At 41.6% G+C, this 16,529-nt stretch overlaps 2 protein-coding genes across 2 annotated transcripts in view; one reads left to right on the top strand and one right to left on the bottom strand.

The window, feature by feature from the left end:
• Nucleotides 1-13,219, bottom strand: part of LOC104846807 (uncharacterized) — a 29,584-nt gene extending 16,365 nt beyond the window's left edge. The window contains exons 1-2 of the mRNA XM_064289282.1: nt 13,085-13,219; nt 11,855-11,993 (exon numbers count right to left, since the gene is read on the bottom strand). Coding sequence (XP_064145352.1) covers nt 11,855-11,993; nt 13,085-13,219 — 274 coding nt within the window. The remainder of the gene's footprint in view (nt 1-11,854; nt 11,994-13,084) is intronic.
• Nucleotides 16-16,529, top strand: part of SNX32 (sorting nexin 32) — a 37,798-nt gene continuing 21,284 nt past the window's right edge. Inside the window, 1 exon segment of the mRNA XM_064289281.1 lies at nt 16-16,529. This exon segment is cut by the window's right edge and continues 14,694 nt beyond it. The gene's annotated coding sequence lies outside the window, so the exon portion shown is untranslated.

The following is a 16,529-nucleotide window of genomic DNA, read 5'->3' as shown; positions in this document are numbered from 1 at the left end:
GAGAGCAAGGTAAAGAGAGGATGCAAACCCCTCCCGACACCCACCTCACTCCATCATCCGTGATACCCAATCATGGGGCGAGGTGTGTGTGTGTCTCACACACACACACACACACACACACACACACACAGAGAGACGGGGAGGGGTGCGTTTCTGCAGCACCTACATGAAAGCCGGTGAGAATGTGCCAAGGAAGGGTTTTACTTTTGCCCTGACAGATGGAAAGGGACCTATCACTGTCATCCCTCTTCTGTCAGGACAGACTCAAGCTGGTTTGCTGGGGAAGAAGAAGGGATTGAGAAGGAGCTAGGGCCCCTCCTGGGGAGTGGGGAGGGATCGTGTTCAGCACTATGGTTTTGTCGTAGTTACTACTGCTGCTGTAACAGAAATACCGCAAGTGGATGGCTTTAACAAAGAGAAATTTATTCTCTCACAGTCTAGTAGACTACAAGTTCAAATTCTGGTCGCTGGCTCCAGGGAAAGGGTTTCTCTTTCTGTTGACTCTGAGGAAGGTCCTTGTCATCAGTCTTCCTTTGGTCTGGGAGCATCTCAGCGCAGAAACCTCAGGGCCAAAGGATGCCCTCTGCTCCCTGTACTGCTTTCTTGGTGCTATGAGGTCCTCTGTCTCTCTGCTCGCTTCTCTCTTTTATATCTCAAAAGAGATTGCCTTAAGACACTATCTAATCTTATAGATCTCATCAATATAACTGCCACTACTCCATCTCATTACATCATAGTGACAGGATGTACAACACATAGGGAAATCAAATCAGATGACAAAATGATAGACAATGATACAATACTGGGAATCATGACCTAGCCAAGTTGACAGATATTTTGGGGGGACACAATTCAATCCATGACAGGCTTCATTTGTATATCTGTGTTCATATAATCATAAGACCATATATTCTTGTTCTTTCCTTTTGACTTCATGCATTCAACGAATATTTATTGAGCATTTCCCTTGTACCAAGAACAGGTAGGGGCTGGACATGCAGAGGTAAATGCTTTGGGGGGCTGGAGATCATGTACACAGTGGGCCATGGCTGAAGATAAGGAAGGAGGAGGTGCGGTCCTATCTCCCTCAAGTAGGTACCAAGTGGTGCAGGTCAGAGCAGACACAGTAAGATAGCAGGAAAGAGGCAGGGAACGAAGGACACCTACTGCACCAATGAGCTGGACCGTGTGTTGGGGAGAAGGGAGTTGGAGAGATGGAGAGCCTTTTCTGGGGGATGTAGAAGCCAAAAAGAAAGTAGCAGGGTTCAAGTGGAATTTGGAGGGGTAAGAGGGCTGAGAGACACAAAGTATAGAATAGAATGTGTCTGCTTCAATGTTTATCTGTGTTCATATTCATGATTAAGTTAGTTAATACATGGAAATCACTTAGAGCAGTACCTGGCGTATTGTAAGAGCAAATATAGGTGTTAGATACTATATTGTAATTATTACAGCTATTATTATTATATGGGATGCTATGTGTTCTGAGAATGTACTAGGCTGTGAAACTAATGGGTGCACTTCCAGCCTTTACAGGTGCCACATTCTCTAAAAGTCCACCAGTAGTATTCATCCTCAGGTGAAACATTGCACTAAGATTCTTCTTTAAATATGTTGCTGTTGTTGTTGTTAGGTGCTGTCAAGTCGGTTCCGACCCATAGCGACCCTATGCACAACAGAACGAAAAACTGCCTGGTCCTGTGGCATCCTGAAAATCGTTGTCACGCTTGAGCTCATTGTTGCAGCCACTGTGTCAATCCACCTCGTTGAGGGTCTTCCTCTTTTCCTCTGACCCTGTACTCTGCCAAGCATGATGTCCTTCTCCAGGGACTGATCCCTCCTGACAACATGTCCAAAGTATATAAGATGCAGTCTCGCCATCCTTGCTTCTATGGAGCATTCTGGTTGTACTTCTTCTAAGACAGATTTGTTCGTTCTTTTGGCAGTCCGTGGTATATTCAATATTCTTCGCCAACACCACAATTCAAAAGCGTCAACTCTTCTTCAGTCTTCCTTATTCGTTGTCCAGCTTTCACATGCATATGATGTGATTGAAAATACCATGGCTTGGGTCAGGCGCACCTTAGTCTTCAAAGTGACATCTTTGCTCGTCAACGCTTTGAAGAGGTCCTTTGCAGCAGATTTACCCAATGCAATGCGTCTTTTGATTTCTTGACTGCTGCTTCCATGGCTGTTGATTGTGGATCCAAGTAAAATGAAATCCTTGACAACTTCAATCTTTTCTCCATTTATCATGATGTTGCTCATTGGTCCAGTTGTGAGGATTTTTGTTTTCTTTATGTTGAGGTGTAATCCACACTGAATGCTGTGGTCTTTGATTTCATTAGTAAATGCTTCAAGTCCTCTTCACTTTCAGCAAGCAAGGTTGTGTCATCTGCATAACCCACGTTGTTAATGAGTCTTCCTCCAATCCTGATGCCCCATTCTTCTTCATGTAGTCCAGCTTCTCGGATTATTTGCTCAGCATACAGATTAAATAGGTATGGTGAAAGAATACAACCCTGACGCACACCTTTCCTGACTTTAAACCAATCAGTATCTCCTTGTTCTGCCCGAACAACTGCCTCTTGACCTGTATAAAGGTTCCTCATGAGCACAATTAAGTGTTCTGGAATTCCCATTCTTTGCAGTGTTATCCATAATTTGTTATGATCCACACAGTCGAATGCCTTTGCATAGTCAATAAAACACAGGTAAACATCGTGGTATTCTCTGCTTTCAGCCAGGATCCATCTGACCTCAGTAATGATATCCCTGGTTCCACGTCCTCTTCTGAAACTGGCCTGAATTTCTGGCTGTTCCCTGTCGATATACTGCTGCAGCCGTTTTTGAATGATCTTCAGCAAAATTTTGCTTGCGTGTGATATTAATGATATTGTTCTATAATTTCTGCATTCGGTTGGGTCACCTTTTTTGGGAATAGGCATAAATATGGATCTCTTCCAGTCAGTTCGCCAGGAAGCTGTCTTCCATATTTCTTGGAATAGACGAGTGAGCACCTCCAGCGCTGCATCTGTTTGTTGAAACATCTCAATTGATATTCCATCAATTCCTGGAGCCTTGTTTTTCGCCAATGCCTTCAAAGCAGCTTGGACTTCTTTCTTCAGTACCATCGGTTCCTAATCATATGCCACCTCTTGAAATGGTTGAATATCGATCAATTCTTTTTGGTATAATGACTCTGTGTATTCCTTCCATCTTCTTTTGATGCTTCCTGCGTCATTTAATATTTTCTCCATGGAATCCTTCAGTATTGCAACTTGAGGCTTGAATTTTTTCTTCAGTTCTTTCAGCTGGAGAAACGCTGAGTGTGTTCTTCCCTTTTGGTTTTCCATCTCCAGCTCTTTGCACATGTCATTAGAGTACTTTACTTTGTCTTCTCGAGAGGCCCTTTGAAATCTTCTGTTCAGTTCTTTTACTTCATCAGTTCTTCCTTTTGCTTTAGCTGCTCGACGCTCAAGAGCGAGTTTCAGAGTCTTCCCTGACATCCATCTTGGTCTTTTCTTTCTTTCCTGTCTTTTCAGTGACCTCTTGCTTTCTTCATGGATGATGTCCTTGATGTCATTCCACAACTCGTCTGGTCTTCGGTCACTAGTGTTCAGTGGGTCAAATCTATTCTTCACATGGTCTCTAAGTTCAGGTGGGGTATACTCAAGGTCATATTTTGGCTCTCATGGACTTGCTCTGATTTCCTTCAGTTTCAGCTTGAACTTGCATATGAGCAACTGATGGTCTGTTCCACAGTTGGCCCCTGGCCTTGTTCTGACTGATGATATTGATCTTTTCCATTGTCTCTTTCCACAGATGTAGTCAATTTGATTTCTGTGTGTTCCATCTGGCGAGGTCCATGTGTATAGTTGCTGTTATGTTGGTGAAAGAAGGTATTTGCAATGAAGAAGTCGTTGGTCTGGCAAAATTCTATCATTCGATCTCTGGCATTGTTTCTATCACCAAGGCCATATTTTCCAACTACTAATCCCTCTTTTTGTTTCCAACTTTCACATTCCAACTGCCAGTAATTATAGATGCATCTTGATTACATGTTCGATCAATTTCAGAGTGCAGCAGCTGAGAAAAATCTTCTATTTCTTCATCTTTGGCCCTAGTGGTTAGTGTGTAAATTTGAATAATAGTTGTATTAACTGGTCTTCCTTGTAGGCGTATGGATATTATCCTATCACAGACAGCGTTGTACTTCAGGATAGATCTTGAAACGTTCTTTTTGACAATGAATGCAACACCATTCCTCTTCGAGTTGTCATTCCCAGCATAGTAGAGTATATGATTGTCCGATTCAAAATGGCCAATACCAGTCCATTTCAGCTCACTAATACCTAGGATATCGATGTTTATGCATTCCATTTTTGACGATTTCCAATTTTCTTAGATTCATACTTCATACATTCCAGGTTCCCATTATTAATGGATGTTTGCAGCTGTTTCTTCTCATTTTGAGTCATGCCACATCAGCAAATGAAGGTCCCGAAAGCTTTACTCCATCCACATCATTAAGGTTGACTACTTTGAGGAGGCAGCTCTTCCTCAATCATCTTTTGAGTGCCTTCCAACCTGGGGGGCTCATCTTCCAGCACTATATTAGACAATGTTCTGCTGCTATTCATAAGGTTTTCACTGGCTAATGCTTTTCAGAAGTAGACTGCCGGGTCCTTCTTCCTAGTCTGTCTTAGCCTGGAAGCTCAGCTGAAACCTGTCCTCCACGGGTGACTCTGCTGGTATCTGAATAGCGGTGGCATAGCTTCCAGCATCACAGCAACACACAAGCCCCCACAGTACGACAGACTGACAGACACGTGGGGGTCTTTAAATATAGAGACATGAAAAGAACAAGAAAAGAATACATAATTTTAGCCGAATAACAGATTGGCTCAGAAAATAAAGAATACTACCAGTGAGTACTGTGCACCTTTAAAAAATCATCTATATGAGAGGAAATGGTCAACAGTCACTCTAAAGCAAAGATAAAGAATGTAAGGCAGCACGGAAGCCAGATTACTAGAAACCAACCATCCAGAATATAATTAATGAGAATGTTGACACATTGTGAAAAATGTAACCAGCATCACTGAATAATTTCTGTAATAATCGTTGAACAGGAACCTAACTTTCAATAAAAACACAATAAAATGTTATTTAAGAAAAGAATATGTAAGTAGAAATATAGCAGAAAATGAAATAATATAAAATAACTGATTAATCCAACAAAATATAAGAAGAAATAAAGGAACTCATACACACACACCAAAAAAAAACAGATGGGACAATAATTACGGTGCCTTGGTGGTGCAATGGTTAAGCACTCAATGGTTCAAACTCACCCAGAGGCTCCTTGGAAGAAAAGACCTGGCGGTCTGCTCCTGTAAAGACTGTTGTTGATATTAGATAGGCCCATAAGACAAACTGAGACTAAAGGGGCACACCAGCCCAGGAGCAAAGACTAGAAGGCAGGAGGGTCAGGAGAGTTAGTAATAGGAAACCCAAGGTCCAGAAGGGAGAGTGTCGACATGTTGTGGGGTTGGTAACCAATGTCACAATACAACATGTGTACTAATTGTTTAATGAGAAGCTAATTTGTTCTGTAAACCTTCATCTAAAGTACAAAAAAAAAAAAGTTGTTAGGTGTGATCTAGTCAGTTCCCACTCACAGCAACCATAGCGACCCTATGTACAACAGATTAAAACGCTGTCTGGTCCTGTGCCATCCTCATAATCCTTGGTATGTTTGAACCCATTGTTGCAGCCCCTGTGATAATCCATCTCGTTGAGGACCTTCCTCTTTTTTGCTGACTCTCTACTTTACCAAGCATGATGTCCTTCTCCAGGGACTGGTCCCTCTTGATAACATGTGCAAAGTATGTGAGACGAAGTCTCACCGTACTCACTTCTAAGGAGCAATCTGGCTGTACATCTACCAAGACAGATTTGTTCGTTCTTTCGGCAGTCTGTGGTATATTCAGTATTCTTTGCCAACATCATAATTCAAAGGCATCAATTCTTCTTTGACCTTCCTTGTTTATTGTCCAACTTCCACAAGCATATGCAGCAATTGAAAATACCGTGGCTTGGGTCAGGCGTGCCTTACTCCTCAAGGTGACATCTTTGTTTTTTAACACTTTGCAGAGGTCTTTTGCAGCAGATTTGCCCAATGTAATGTCATTGGATTTCTTGACTGCTGCTTCCATGGGTGTTGACTGTGGATCCCAGCAAAATGAAATCCTTGACAGCTACAGTCTTTTCTCTGTTTATGTTTATCATGGTGTTGCTTATTGGTCTGGTTGTGAGGATTTTTGTTTTCTTTATGTTGAGGTGTAATCCATACTGAAGGCTGTGGTCTTTGCTCTTCATCAATAAGTGCATCAAGTCCTCTTTGCTTTCAGCAAGGTTGTATCATCTGCATATTGCAGGTTGTTAACGAGTCTTCCTCCAATCCTGATACTGCATTTCTTCATATAATCCAGCTTCTCGAATTATTTGCTCACCATACAGATTGAATAAATACGGTGAAGGATACAGCCCTGACACACACCATTCCTGATTTTAAGCAACGTGGTAGGTATCTCCTTATTCTGTTCAAATGACTGCCTCTTGGTCTATGTATAGGTTCTGCATGAGCACAATTAAGTGTTCTGCAATTCCCATTCTTCACAATATTATCCATAATTTGTTATGATACACACAGGCGAATGCCTTTTCATAGTCAATAAAACACAAGTAAACATTTTTCTGATATTCTCTGCTTTCAGCCAAGATCCATCAGACATTAGCAATGATATCCCTCGTTCTACGTCCTCTGCTGAACCCGGCTTGAATTTCTGGCAGTTCCTGTCAATGTAATGCTGCAGTCACTTTTGAATGATCTTCAGCAAAATTTTTCTTGCGTGTGATATTAATGATATTGTTCGATAATTCCTGCATTCTATTGGATCACCTTTCTTTAGAATGGGCACAAGTACGGATCTCTTCCAGTTGGTTGGGTAGGGAGCTGTCTTCCAAATTTCTTGGCATAGACGAGTGAGCACTTCCAGTGCTGCATCCGTTTGTTAAAATATTTCAATTGGTATTCTGTCAGTTAATGCAACCTTGTTTTTCACTAATGCCTCCAGTGCAGCTTGGACCTCTTCCTTCAGTACAATTGCTTCCTAATCGGCAAATTGTCTTTGGTACAGTGACTGTGTGTTCCTTCCATCTTCTTTTGATGCCTCCTGTGTCATTTATTATTTTCCCCGTAGAATCCTTCAATATCGCAACTCGAGGCTTGAGTTTTTTCTGCAGTGCTTTCAGCTTGAGAAATGCTGAGTGTGTTCTACCTTTTTGGTTTTCTAACTGCAGGGTTTTTCCCTTTGAGAGCTTCTGTTCAGCTCTTTTACCTCATTATTACTTATATTCACTTTAGGTACTCTATGTTTAAGAGCAAGTTTCAAAACCTCCTCTGACATCCATTTTGGCCTTTCTTTCTTTCCTGTCTTTTTAATGACCTTTTGCTTTCTTCGTGTGTGATATCCTTGATGTCAGCTCATCTGGTCTTCAGTCATTATTGTTCAATGCATTAAATCTATTCTTGAGGTGGTCTCTCTAAATTCAGGTGGGATATCCTAAAGTCATACTTCTGCTGTTGTGGACTTGTTTTGATTTCCTTCAGCTTCAGCTTGAACTTGCGTATGAGCAAATGATGGTCTGTTCCACAGTCGGCCCTGGACTTGTTCTGATGATATTGAATTTCTCCATTCTCTTTCCACAGATGTAGTCGATTTAATTTCAGTATATTCCGTCTGGCAAGATCCATGTGTATAGTCGCCATTTACATTGTTGAAAATAAGTATTTCCAATGAATAGGTCATTGGTCTTATAAAACTCTATCATGCAATCTCCTGCATCGTTTCTTTCACCAAAGCCCTATTTTCCAACTACTGATTCTTCTTTATTTCCAGCCTTCTTGCATCCCATCACCAGTAATTATCAGTGCATCTTGACTGCATGTTTGATGAATTTCAGACTATAGAAATTGTAATTAATTTTTAAATTTTTTAATTATTGCACTTTAGATGAAGATTTATAGAAATTATTTTCTCATTAAACAATTAGTACACATATTGTTTAGTGACATTGGTTACCAACCCCATGACATGCCAACACTCTCCCCTTCTCGACCTTCAGTTCCCTGTTACCAGCTTTTCTGTCCCCTCCTGCTTTCTAGTCTTTGCCTTTGGACTGGTGTGTCCCTTTACTCTTGTTTTGTTTTATGGGCCTGTCTAATCTTTGGCTGAAGGGTGAATCTCAGGAGTGACTTCTTTACTGAACTAAAGGGGTGTCCAGGGTCCATACTCTTGGGGTTTCTCCAGTGTCTGTCAGGCCAGTAAGTCTGGTCTTTTTTTGTGAGTTAGAATTTTGTTCTACCTTTTCCTCCAGCTCTGTCCGGGACCCTTAATTCAGATTGCAGAAGTTGGTAAAAATCTTCAATTTCTTCATCATAAAGATTACAGCCTAAGAAACCCTATGGAGCAGTTCTGCTCTGTCATAGAGGGTGCTGTGAGTTGGAATCGACTTGATGCCACACAACAACAACATAAGTAATTACAATAATAACGAATGGACTAAATACTCCAATAAAAAATGTCAAATTGAACTTTTAAAAATCAAATATACTGTTACATTTAAATATAAGAACACAGAAAAGTTGAAGTAAAAGGATGGGAAAGCATACACTAATCAAAAGAAAGCTGATGTGGCTGTATTAACTTCAGACAAAGTAGACTTTAAGTCAAGAAATATTACCAGAAATAAAGAGGGATGTTTTATAATGACAAAATGGTTAATTCAACAGAAAGATAAAACCGTCCTAAATGTATATGCACTTATAGCTTTAAAATGTGCAAGCTAAAAGATTACAGAACTAAATGAGTAGTAGACAAACCCACAATTAGAGTTTGAAATTTTAACACAACTGTCAATAACTAATAGAACAAGTGAACAAAAAAAAAAATCAGTGCAGATTTAGAAGATTTGAATAACATCATTGAGCAACTTGATCTAATTGACTTAAATAGAGCTCTATACTCAACAACTTAAGAAAACACATTCTTTTCAAGTGCACATGAAATATTTACCAAAATACATCATATGTTGGGCTATAACCTGTTGCCATCGAGTTTGTTCTGACTCATAGTGACCCTATAGGACAGAGTAGAACTGCCCCATAGGATTCCCAAGGCCGTCATCTTCACAGAAGCAGACTGCTACGTCCTCTTCCTACAGAGCAGCTAGTGGTTTCAGATTGCTGACCTTTCTGTTAGCAGTGGAGCATTTAACCACTGCACCACCAGGGCTCCTTGTTGTGCTATAAACCAGGTATCAACAAATTTTCAATGATTGGAATTATACAGAGTATGTTCTCTGACTCAGCAGAATTAAACTAGAAATCAAAGCAAAAAGATAACTATATTCTCAAATATTTCAAAATTACTCAACATGCTTCCAAATAATTCATAAGTCAAAGAAGATATTACAATGGAAATTAGAAAACATTTTAAAAATATATGATTATGAAAATATGACATATCAAAACTCACAGGATGCACCTAGAGCAGTGTCCAGAAAGAAATTCATACCTCCAGTTGCATAATTTAGAAATGAAGAAAAATTGAAAAGTAATGATATAAGTTTCTAGAAGCTACAAAAAGAAGAGCAAATTAATCAAGAGAGTAGAGGAAGGAAATAATAAAGATAATAGCAGAAATCAATAAATAGAAAATAAGCATACAAATAATGAAAATAATTCCAAAAAAGTTTTAAAAAATACATTAATAAAATTGATATACACCTGGCAAGACTGATAAAAGAGAAAGAGGGAAGGAGACTGAGAAAGAGGAAGAGAGAGAACACAAATTACCAGTTATCAGGAATGATAAAGGGAATCACTAGATAATAATGGTTTCTATTCACCCACAGCAAGAGAGGAAGAAGGAGAGTCAGGAATAGGAGGAGGAAATGGAATGTGTGACTAACTGCCTCCATGAACAACTGCCTCTTTTGCCATGAGACCAGAACTGGCTGGTGTCTGGCTGCCATTACTGAACATTTAAATCAAAGATTCTATAGTAGAATCCTGATCCAAAAGGGGGAAGATGTAGAACAGAATTTAAATTCTTATGGGCTCCAGACTTTCTGGAGCCATGAAAGCTACATGAACCCCTGAAACTATTGCTCTGAGATAATCCTTAAACCTTAAACCAAAAATATCCCTTGAAGTCTTCTTAAAACCAAACAATAGTTTCGCTTAGTAAAAATGTCTGCCTTGAGCATTATGCTATTTTAGGAACTGTCTATATAAGATCAAATTGACAACAGCAATGCAAAAGATTGCTCTCTAAGGCTCATTAGATAGGAACCTTAAAGGGCAGTGAGTTGATGTTAATGGGGGAGGAACAACTGAGAAAAGGAGGGTGAAAATGGCTGCACAACTGGGAGAATGTAATCAATTTCACTGAATTATACATGTAGAAACTGTCTAATTAGTGTATGTTTTGCTGTGTATATTCTCAAAAACAATACAATAAATACAATTTAAATAGATAATAAAAGTATATATGAAAAAGTTTATGCCAATAAACCAGATAATTTAGAAGAAATGGTCAAATTCCTTAAAAACTGCAGCTTACCAAAACTGAAGCAAGAAGAACTAGAAAATCTGAGTAGTCCTACACCAATTATAGGAATTGAGTCTGTAGTTAAAACTTCCAAAAATATATCTCTAAGCAGAGATGGTTTCACAGGTGGATTTTTCCGAGCATTAACGGAGAAATAATACCATTCTTATACAAATTATTCCAAAGACCAGACATAGAGGGTCAGTTCCCAACTTGTTTTTGAGGGAAGCATACATAACCTTGATACAAAAACGTTACAGAATAAGAGCAAAAACTATGATATCTCAGTAAAGTAAGAAAAACTGATAAAAATCCACACTCTCATTAAGCTAGGCATAGAAGGAAGCTTCCTTAATAAAAACACCTTTTGGGTTAAATTCTGAACACATTCTCTCTGAGATCAGGAACAAGTCAAGGATGTCCACTATCACCACATCACTCACCACTTCTGTTTTACATTGTACTGGAGTTCCTAGCAAGTGCAATAAGGCAAGAAAAACAAAGAAAAGATATATAGGTGGGAAAGGAAGAAATAAAACTATCATTATTTTAGATTATAGGGCTGTACATGTAGGAAATTCAGAAGAATCTACAGACTATTAAAATTAATAAGTAAATTTAGCAAGATCCCTAGACACAAGATAAAAAAAAAAATTTAGCAAGGTCCCTAGACACAAGACAGATATATAAAAATCAATTTTGTTTTTATATAGTAGCAACAAACTGGGAAACCCTGGTGGCATAGTGGTTAAGTGCTACGGCTGCTAACCAAAGGGTCGGCAGCTTGAATCCACCAGGCGCTCCTTGGAAACTCTATGGGGCAGTTCTACTCTGTCCTATAGGGTCGCTATGAGTTGGAATTGACTCGACGGCACTGGGTTTGGTTTTGGTTTTGGTAGCAACAAACTATTACAAAATGAAATTTAAAAAAATACTACTTAAAATAGAAAAAAAAAAAGTAGGAATGAACTTGCCGTTTTTTCTTTTGGAGAGACACAGGAAATAAACAAGCAGGGTATAAGGCCGCATAGAGGTGGTAAACTTGAACAGAGTCATGAATAACAACCTGCACAATTGTCAGGGGATGACAATCAACTGGCACAATTGTCTTTCACTTTAAATCTTTTTTGAAGTCTGACTTTTTCAGCTGTTACTGTCTTGCCCATTCTTACCATTCTGCAGGACTTCTTGGTCGGTAACGTGAGTAGGAGCCAGCTCGATGAGAGAGTGGTGGATCCACTCACCCTTTTTGGTGATCTTGGTTGCAGTGCTGGGGGTTTGTTCTCTTGCTGGGTCTATAGTGCTCCAGGTCTTGACACGGAGAGAGAGACTTCAGGTTGTGGAAGAGTCTGTCACGTCATGTACCTGTAAAGAGAGTCAAGCACCACTGCCACAGAACACAAATATTGTTCAATAGCGAGCTAGTTTTGTGCATGTCTCTAGTCTCCAAGGTATCCTCAGGACCCAGAGTAATGAAGCCCTCCCACAAGGTACAGAGGAGGAGACGCCCATACATAAGCTCAAAAAGGCTTACCTTAGGTTTGGTTTGAGGTGCAACCCTGGTCCTGAACAGAGCCAAGGGAAGGGTCTTAGCCCATGCTAATTACGTCTTCTTGCAGGGTTTGGCCTGGTGGGCTTCAATAGTCTAGTTTACCTTTTTCTTGCAATCTTTTTCCAGAACATATTCCTGGAGCTTAGTCTCCTCTTACGCTGCCAAGAAGATCTTGTTGGCTCCTTTTTTTTTAAGTAGTGGTCTTTAATATTGAGAGGGACCATACAGAGTGACAAGTGGTGCAGAGCCAGCTGTTCACAAGACTCTAAAACCTGATCCAGTAGCAGAACGAATCAGTATATTTACATTTAGATTTTTCCTGGAAACCCCGGACAGTCTAGTCTGGAGCCATCCCTCCCTTTCTTCTCTACCTTTCTACTTCCTTCTCATGTTTTTGTTTTTTCTTCATTTTTCTTGCTCTCTACCTTTTTACTCTTTCAAGCCTCATCAGTTGTTTCTTCCCTGTCTGGTCCCTATGAGTATTAAACACCTAGTTGAGTTGGCATTCAAGGTCTATAACAACAGGGAAGACCTATAAAGGTCTTCTGTAGCTTATGGCAAGCTAGAATCAGTCACTACTATTGGGGTCACGATTCTTGCTGCTTGCTTGGCCTGTAAGCCAGCCCTTTGGTGGCCTTGGGCCACTACTGTATCTTCTTGTTGATGTCTTTTGCAGTGTACCACAGCCAGAGCAGCGGGGAGTGACAATGCCTCAAGGAGTTGTAAAATCTGTTGGCCATGTTTGATTTCTTTACTGACCCAATTTAAAAGCTTTGTTTGCTTCCACAAAGTCTCATATACATGTAAAACTGACAACACGTACTCCGAGTCTATATAAATGGTCACTCACTTGGACTTGGCCAGCCACAAGGCCAGGATCATACAACCAGCTCAGCTTTTTGGGCTGAGGTTCCATTTGGGAGAGCATTTGCCTCGAGGGCCTCAGCGTGGCTGACAACAGCATAGCCCACTCTCCTTTAGCCATCCTCAACGAAGCTACTCTCACCTCTCAAGATCTCTAAACTGGTGTCTCTTAGACGTTGATTTTGTGGGTCTGGACGGCTGGCAGGGCCCAGGCCCACCGTCCGGACATAGTCATGGTGGACTGAGTTTCCCAGGGACAGAGTGAGAAGAGGGCTGGCTGAATCTGGAGCAGCAACAGATTGGAGCAATGTGCTGGGATTACTGACTGGAGAGGTCTGGTGTTGAGTTACTTGGTACTCACTCTCTCGGGACGCTTTCTTTGTCAGTGGCCCTCTTGCTCACAATATGCACACTGGTTCTCTCCCAGCGGGGGTCAGGGCCAGGCCTCGCTAGGGTCCACAGGCCTTTTCTTCTTAGAGGCCTATACCATTTCGGTACTGTTGCTGCTGTTGCTGGTAGGGCAACCTGGCACTTCCTGCCTTTGTCTTCTTCCCTGTTGTTATAGACCTTGAATGCCAACTCAACTAGGTGTTTAATACTCATAGTTACTCTTCTTTCTATTTTGTGAAGTTGGTTCTCAATATTTGGTGCACACTGTCTTATACAAATATTATTGACCATGTGATCGTTTGTTGGATCTTTTGGCTCTTGATCAGTATATTCTCTAAAGGTCCTATAACTCTTTTGAGGAAGGTTGCACAATCTTCATCTTTACACTGGTTAATTTCATATACTTTGTTCCAATCTAAGAGCTTAGGCACTCCATATCTCAGGCTCACTAAAAGGCAGTCCCAATATCGGGTGAGCCTACTGTATTCCACTGTGCAATTGTGGTCCCAGTGGGGTCTTGAAGGGGGAAGATGTCATTGACTCCATCTCTGGTCCATCAAGCATCATGTCGCTTCTGGATTTCCTCTCTGGCCATCTTCCGCTCTTCTAGGGGTAGGAAGGTGCTTAAGAGAGACTGACAGCCTGCCCAGGTGGAATCAAAAGAGTTAAAGACAGCAGTAAACGGTTCATACAGTTTCTTTGGTTTCTGTCAACATCCTGAGGTATTATTCTTCTAGTTAATCAGGTCTGCTGTACTAAAGGGAACCTGGCCCCTATTTGCCGCTGGAGTTGTTTGATGGAGGGGATACTGGCCAGGGGCTAGCCCTCCCTGTTGGCTGTGTTCTGGCTTTGCAGCACCCAGGGCCACATTTGTCTCTCCATAGGGTGTCCCCCCTTCATATGGGGCGATGGCAATGGAAAATTCTCAGGACATTTGAACTACCTTCCCTGGTTAATTCTCCACCCTTTCCCCCCACCCAGCACAGATTCAGGAGGGAGCCGCACACACTTTTGGAGTTGTAAGGGCTATTCATCACTAACCCTGGTGGCAGGACGGTGGGCTCTCTCTTTTTCCCACGATTACAACTGAATTTATCTCAGTTCTCTGAAGAATACCTTAAGGGTGAATGCTTTGGAATGTTTTTAGAATCATCCCTGTTCCTACAGTCACACACAGACACACAGACAGATGAACAATGTGTTTTAAACACGTTCAGATAGAAGGACACCCCCACAACCTAGAGGAGCGCCCACCAGACAGACACTACCAATGCAAAAAGGACATCCCTAAACTAAAAAACCAAAACCAAAACCAGGACTTAACTAAAATCAATGACCATAAATTAAATTACCTGTTTTTTGCTGTTGGAGAGCAGAGATAGAAATAAAGGGAAAGAGGAAAAGAGTGCTCCGAAAGAAAAATTGTCATAATGGCAGGGCAACCTCTGAGGGACTTAAATACCCTCTATCAACTACCAGTTAACCTTGGGTGATCACAGATGGACAAAGATTGTCACCGATGGCAGAGTGACCTGACACTCTTGGTTTCAGATGGGGCTGAGGATGGGTCCCAGGGGCCACGATGCCCACTTCCCTTGTTTTACAACCCTTGGGGTCAAGTCTTAGGACTGCGCTGTTGTCACCTTCTTCTTTGCCTAGCTCCCCGGGGGGACTGTTACCCCCTCGGGGGATTTTAAGCCCCCTCAGATGACCAGTGGAACAACGTGGTCCCAGGTGCACTTAACAATTCAGAGGCCTTTCCCATCCAGTTTCCAATTTCTGTTTCCGAGCTGAGGTAGGGACCCAGTGGACCTCGTCCTGGGGCGGGGATCATGGTGACCACCTGAAACTCCTTACCGACCAAACGGGGTTACGAGGGTCCGGATGCTCACTGCCCAGGTTTTACAGTCTGAAAGTCCCGGCGGAGTCGCCAAAATCTGCGCCTGAACAAGGGTTCTTGTCCTGTCCTATTAGCCGATCTAAATAAGACAGACAGCACACCACCAGCTGCAAGGGAAAAAGAAAGTGGAAATTTATTGTCTGCGCAGACAAGGAGCAACATGGGCTCTAGCAACCATAAGGCCACATGCTCCCTGTCTGAGGGAGTTGGGGAGCTTTTTATTTCCAGTGGCGTCTGGGGGTTGGGTTTGGTGCCTGGAACTCTCTGCCCTTAGCCCTCCCATGTCCACATTTGGAGGTCCGGATGTTGAATCATGTCAGTGATGTTCAGGTCCAAGGACAGACTGAGGACAGAGCTCCTCAGGTCCTGCACATGTGCCAAAATCTTGGTTCACGCACGCACAGGATTCTGGCACCAAATTCAAACTGTGGTTATGGCCACAGCATGGATGGCCCAAATTGCAGTTGGAAGCAGGCTGTGAGGGGGCCAGTGAACTATGGCAGAGCATGGGGGGAGGTCTTGGTGGAAGTTTCACAATGACTTCTTTGTTACAAATATCTTTTTTCAACAATGTAAACAGCGACTATACACATGGAGGAAACCCTGGTGGTGTAGTGGTTAAGAGCTATGGCTGCTAACTGAAAGGTCAGCAGTTCAAATCCATCATGCGCTCCTTGCCAACCCTACAGGGCAGTTCTACTCTGTCCTATAGGGTCACTATGAGTTGAAATTGACTCGTTGGCAACGAGTTTTGGTTTTGGTGTACACGTGGACCTCACCAGATGGAATACACAGGAATCAAATCGACTACATCTATGGAAAGAGACATTGGAGAAGCTCAATATCATCAGTCAGAACAAGGCCAGGGGCTGACTGCAGAACAGACCATCAATTGCTCCTATGTTTTTTTAAATTCAAGTTGAAGCTGAAGAAAATTAAAGCAAGTCCAAGACAGCCAAAATATGACTTTGGGTATATCCCACCTAAATTTAGAGACCATCTCAAGAATAGATTTGCCACATTGAACAATAATGACTGAGGACCAGACGAGTTGTGGAATAACATCAGGGACATCATACACATCATACATGAAGAAAGCAAGAAGTCAATAAAAAGACAGAAAAGAAAGAAAAGACCAAAA

The sequence above is a fragment of the Loxodonta africana genome, chromosome 7 (genome assembly GCF_030014295.1).
Source record: "Loxodonta africana isolate mLoxAfr1 chromosome 7, mLoxAfr1.hap2, whole genome shotgun sequence".
NCBI lineage: Eukaryota > Metazoa > Chordata > Mammalia > Proboscidea > Elephantidae > Loxodonta > Loxodonta africana.
This window is presented reverse-complemented; position numbering and strand designations above follow the sequence as displayed.